General features: G+C 38.7%; 1 protein-coding gene across 1 annotated transcript; it reads right to left on the bottom strand.

Moving 5' to 3' along the window:
* Positions 1 to 573: 573 nt before the first annotated feature.
* On the bottom strand, positions 574 to 5,600 carry PABPC5 (poly(A) binding protein cytoplasmic 5). The gene is made up of 2 exons (XM_005898640.2): positions 5,380 to 5,600; positions 574 to 4,829 (listed from the first exon to the last, which is right to left on the bottom strand). The coding sequence occupies exon 2, from the start codon at positions 4,688 to 4,690 to the stop codon at positions 3,542 to 3,544; it is 1,149 nt and encodes a 382-aa protein (XP_005898702.1). The 5' UTR covers positions 4,691 to 4,829; positions 5,380 to 5,600; the 3' UTR covers positions 574 to 3,541.
* Between the last annotated feature and the right edge of the window lie 494 nt (positions 5,601 to 6,094).

The raw sequence follows: 6,094 nt of genomic DNA, 5'->3' as shown, positions 1-6,094 counted from the left end.
AAAAAATATTCTGAATTTCCTTCTCCCTAGGCACATTTGACGGAGAAGGCAATAGCACTCCACTCCAGTACTCTTGCCTGGAAAATCCCATGGACAGAGGAACCTGGTGGGCTGAAGTCCATGGGGTCACTAAGAGTCGGACACAACTGAGCGACTTCACTTTCACTACTCACTTTCATGCATTGGAGAAGGAAATGGCAACCCACTCCAGTGTTCTTGCCTGGAGAATCCCAGGGATGGGGGAGCCTGGTGGGCTGCCATCTCTGGGGTCTCACAGAGTCAGACACGACTGAAGGGACTTAGCAGCAGCAGCAGCAGCAGGCACATTTGAAACCTGTACAAGTGACTATTTTGAAAAGCTAAAAAAAAAAAATAAAAATAAAAACAAAACAAAACAAAAAACACATTGCATTAAATAGTTCACTATTAAGTTGATCATTGATAATACAGTTTTATTAATTTTTACTAATTATCTCGGGCTAGAAAATAAATAATAACCTATTTTTTAATGCTTTGTTACTGTTCAGTTCTTTGGCACCTCCTTGGAAGCCTAAACTATTAGAAATGTATTGAATGTAGCTAAAAATGAAAAATACAAAATTGAAAAATTTACCCAGCTGTTTGTGTTTAAATAAAGATTACCTTTCCTTTATATTTTTCAACCCTGCTTTTTATGTCCTGAATTTACAGAGTACTTTTGACTGATCTGCAGAGTCCTAACATGTATGTTTTATCTGTACCTAGCCACAATTACTGCTTTTCTTTATACTGACTAGCTTTTTCAAAACATTAATAATTTAAATACTTAAATATTTTTCCAAAGTGTATAAAATGCTTATATTTGAAGTTTTTAGCTTCTATATATATTTCATGATTCATTCTGAATCAAAGTATTTGCAAAGGTCTTAACACTGACACTTCAGGTTTACAAATTCAAATGAAAACTGGCAATAGGGGAAAGGAATAGAGAGCACATATGGTAAAATAATTATCAATGTATTGATAAGTACTTTAAATTTTATTTGAAGTTTCTTCCTTTTCATATATTTTATGATCACATTGATGTAAACAAGTAGGCTCATAAAATATGAAAAATTATATTCCGTTAGTTTTTTTCTTTTGTCAATTTAAATGAAGAATATATCATTAACACTTTACAAATTTTAGGTACATATATATCAATACGATGTGCATTTTTGTTTTTCTAGTAGATTTATGCTTTTACATGCTATAGATAATTTTTGTCAAGCTCATATAACTCATACTGTTTTTAACCAAGGATTTTCATTACAGCATTGTTTACAAACATAGAAAATATTGAAAAACATATAAATCTCATTTAATAATGAAGTACTTAGATAAGATATAGTACATCCACACAATGGAATACTATGTAGTCACTAATTGATGATACAGATAGATTGGTATTTATTGACATGAACAGATGATTATGTTTTGGCTTAAAATTAAAAGCAAAACAAAACAAAACCATACATATATTTGCTTTTTTTTTTAAAAAACAGAGTGTGTATACATAGGGGAAAAGGCATGAAAGGATAAGCACACACTTAAAAAGTTAATAGTGGTTGTCTTGGAACTATGGGAATTTTACTTTCTTCTTTGTAAGTTTCTGCATCATTGTACTTTTTTTTTACAAGGAGCATGTATTATGTTTATAATCAATAAAAACCATAATTTCCATTTGAAAATGTTTGATAATGAATATACAAGTAGTCTGTAGATAAACAATTACATGAAAACAAGTTATTCTGATTATTTTATGGGCAAAGAGTTAACAGAAGTGTTAAAAAATTATATATTTATATTGTTTTATGTATGCAAGATTTCTACATACAGAAATAAAAATCAACTGACAATAGAGATAAAATATTTTCTTATGATTGGATTTGTGGTATGAGTCAATGCTATTTTTAAAAAGTAATAATTTAAGTTTTACATAAATTAAGTATTTATTTCTCTAACTCAAAATGGATTTGAACTGGCATATATTAACAGAAAGGCAATTCCAAAGAAAAGGGCTTCCCAGGTGGTGCAGTGGTAAAGAATCTGCTTGCCATTGCAGGAGACACAAGAGACATGGGTTCAATCCCTGGGTCAGGAAGACCCCCTGGAGTAGGAAATGGTGACCCACTCCAGTATCCTTGCCCAGAAAATTCCATGGACAGAGGAGCCTGGTGGGTTACAGTCCACGGGGTCTCAAAGAGTTGAAGATGACTGAGTGACTAAACAGAGCAGCAGCACAATCCAAAGAAAATAAGAAAGTAAGTGTAATACAGATTGAAAGGTAGATGGGTGTGGACAAGAGGGAACTACAAGTGAAACACAGAAAATCCATCATATAGAAGTCACAGGGCAAATAACATAACTGCAACATAGAACAGAATATTTTTTCATAACTTGCAAGTAGCTAGACAAAAAAGAGAATCATACTGGATTAAGAGATCTCATATGATGGAGGTATGCTACTTAATCAAGAGAGAGGACCTTTTCCTTAATTTTGAAACATCTGTGAATATTATCTTGTGAATATATTCAACAGTTTACAAGCGGTAATAACAAGTTTAACAGAAGTTATTCTTCAAAGTAGTTTTCAACATCATTACATGGAGTATTTACCTTTTATACTGATACGACAAAGGCTGAAGGTAATCCTAAAATTAACTATAGACAAAGGCAATTTAGTGTTGTTATTCACCTTTTTTGTTAATTAAACACAATCCAAATATACATACTAAAGAGTTTAGCAAAACGAGCGATAAGAATGCTCCTTAGCCTGTCTTCAAATATTAAATCTCTGAGGAAAGGTTTCTAAGATGAAACTTAGAATTAAAAAAATCAATCTTTAAAGTGTTAATCTTCTAATGTACTGATTGGTAAAGTACCAATATTCTTATTGAAGTTATAAAGTTAATAGTGGAAACTCTCAAAACTTATTCAAATCCACTATGAAGTCTGTGGTATGCCCTCAGTATAATAAAGAAGGGAAAATATAAATAAATAAAAAAAGGAAAAAGCTCACATCTTTAAAAGGGAATATTCATTTTAAATAATAATTTAAAGTCAAATTATGCATAAACATTAACTGGATCACATACACTTTCCCCTGCTCTACAGATTTCTCAAAAAGCAAGTTAGAAGTTTTCACTGTGATAGACTCAGATGTAAGGACCTAATGAAATTTAGAAATGAAATTTAGTAGTATTAGCGAAATAAGGAAGGACATATGCTCAATTAACTCATGTTGATTAGTTTAGGACAAGTGTGTGGAGGAATAAACTTTATTCTATATACTCCTAAGGATATTATATCGAAAAATAGTACAAAATGACAGTTTTACAATTAGAAATTATGTTCTTCACTAAAATGAACAAGGCTTTCTGGTTTCACTTTTTTTTTTTTCCAAAAGAAAGTATTCACTTAAAAAAACCTGTTAATTGACATAAAATAACCTCTTATCACAAAGTAGCCCAAACTAAGTAGGCACCAGCTTAAGGCTGAAATAAATTGAGCATTCTTATCCTCACCACCTGCGCCTGGCCTGGCCCAGAGTGACTTGCAGAGGCTTGGAGCCCACTATGCGACCATTCATCTCATCTACTGCTTTGGTAGCCTCTTCAAAAGAGGAGAAGCAGATAACACCAAACCCTTTGCCTTGCCCCACCTCCACCATCACTTTGGCCCGACTAATTGACCCAAAGGAAGAAAATTCCTCCTTCAGTTTTTCATCATCAATGGTCTCGTCCAGGTTCTTAATATAGATAGGCACCCCTGGAGGCCGACTTTTTTCTTTTAATCTCAGCCGCTCAAATCTTCTCCTTAACTCAGCAAGACGTTCAATTTTCTTCTGTGCTCGCCCTACATAGAGCACTTTCCCATCGATGGACTTTCCATGCAGATCTAACACAGCCTTTTGGGCAGCCTCATGTGTCTCATATCTCACAAATCCAAAGCCTTTCGATTTCCCACTGGAATCTCTTATTACCTTAACGCTTTCAGTTGGCCCATACTCACTGAAAAGTTCCTTCAGTTTGTCGTCATCCATGTCATCTCCAAAATTTTTAACGAAAACATTAGTGAAAGTCGCTTTATCCCTAGTTCTAACTTCAGCGGCCCTCTCTTCCGGAAATTTGAATCGGCCAACATACACCTGGCGGTTGTTGAGCCGCACTCCATTCATGTGCCAGATGGCCCTATTGGCAGCGGCCAGGCTGTCAAAGTGCACATAGGCATAACCCTTAGAGCCATTGTCATCGCATACGACTTTGCAGGAGAGAATGCTCCCAAAAGCTGAAAACAGATAAAAAAGGGCCCTGTTGTCAATGGATTTGTCCAGGTTTTTGATGAATATATTTCCAATTCCAGACTTTCTTAAGCGATCATCTGGCTGAGACCACATTAGACGGAATGGTTTGCCATTAATCAAATCAAAATTCATGGTGTTCAGTGCCCACTCAGCATCCGCAGGAAAGCGGAAGTTAACGTAGCCATAGCCCAGGGGGCTGCGGGTCACCGGGTCACGGCAGATTCGAGTGAAGCGCAGAGGTCCAGCAGGCCTGAACTTTTTATATAACATGTCCTCAGTAACATCTGGGTCCAAGTCACCCACATACAGGGCAGCCTTGAGGTACTTCTTTTTCTTGCCAGCAGGATTAGGCTCCCCACTCCCCATCTCTCTGAGCACAAGGAGAAGGCTCTCTTGGGAGAGAAAAAAGGCTGCTTTCTCTAAGCTATGGGCCAAACAGCTGTTCACAAACAGAAAAAAGCCAAGGCGAAGAAAGCTAAAAGCAGACTCAGAATCACTGTTGAGGCTGAGAAAAGGAAGTTCAGAAACAGCTGGTCAGCAGGCTCAGAACAAACGCATCAGAGAAAAAAGCACCCCAATAACGAATCTATTCTCCCTAAGGGGGCTTAGAATTTCCACCCATTCAGATCTAAAATCAGTTTCAAAAGCCAGTAGTAGGAAAGAAATGTCCCTTCCCCCGATAAATAGTAAGAAATCACTAAGCAGCAGGCTGGCTCCCCACATCTAGCCTTGTCGACAGAGGCCTCACGACCGATTTTCTGCATAAAAATAGGCCTCAAGCTCCCGCGGGTTTAAAATGATAGCAACAAGGGCAGGGGCCGAACGTGTATTCCTCCGCCGGCTGCCTGGCCGGTCGGTCTCAGGCGGGCTCGCAGCTCACTAAGGCCGCGCTATAGACACTCAGCGTCAGCGAAAGGGCAAACTGGACACTTGGTGCCCTGCGGCCAGGCAGGAAGGCTGCAAGCAGCGAATCGCGCAGAGAAACCAGACAGACAGACACACGCGCCGGGGACCGGAGACCGCCCAGATACCCAAGATGCCCACTGGGTACGGACCGAGTGATGCGCGGTGATTTCGGCAGCTTGAGACTCGCGGCGGGTCCGGAGGGACTGACTGGCGGACGCGCACTGGGTCAGCTCAGACGCGAAGCGGTTCCGGACAGATGCGGGGCGGAGTCAGGAGAGAAGGGCAGATGCCCGGCGGGCGGGCAGAGCGCAGACGGATGGACAGGGATTGTTCCCCGCAGGACAGACTGAACCAGGGACTAAAAAGCCTGTAGCTGTGGTGGGGCGAGCCGACGGGCGGGGCGCAAGGAAACCCGGAACCGTGCTAAGGAACTTCCCGCTTCTTCCCGCTTGCTCTCTGCCAAGATGTTAAAAGATAGAGAAATTGAAAAGGTTTCTAGATTTTTTTTCTTAGTTTTGAAAATATATTTATTAATTTAAAATATTACGTTTAGGCTGCTGACCCCAAAATCAAGTCAAAGGAGGTGACGACCTAGGTGGAGAGAACTGTCAAGTTGTTTTATTTATTTATTTATTTTTAACGAGTTCCCTAAATCGTTTCTTCTTAGGAAATAAGATATAGGTTGCCTACTTTCCTGAGTGCATTGGAAAGTCAATTGACAGCTGTTCTGGACTCCCAGTCCAGTGCTAAATGATCACAGGGTCAAATAAAACACATGCCCATTTTGTAATTGGCTTTTATTCTTACTCCATTAAACTTCAGCATAATGGTAGCATTATCCCGAGGTAATAGTCAAAGTTCCTT

The sequence above is a fragment of the Bos mutus genome, chromosome X (genome assembly GCF_027580195.1).
Source record: "Bos mutus isolate GX-2022 chromosome X, NWIPB_WYAK_1.1, whole genome shotgun sequence".
NCBI lineage: Eukaryota > Metazoa > Chordata > Mammalia > Artiodactyla > Bovidae > Bos > Bos mutus.
The sequence above is the reverse complement of the archived record's forward strand: the minus strand, read 5'-3'. Positions and strand labels throughout refer to the sequence as shown.

Bases quoted from the DNA above. Each gene is read 5' to 3' on its own strand.
- PABPC5 (XM_005898640.2), bottom strand. From the start codon at position 4,690: ATGGGGAGTGGGGAGCCTAATCCTGCTGGCAAGAAAAAGAAGTACCTC.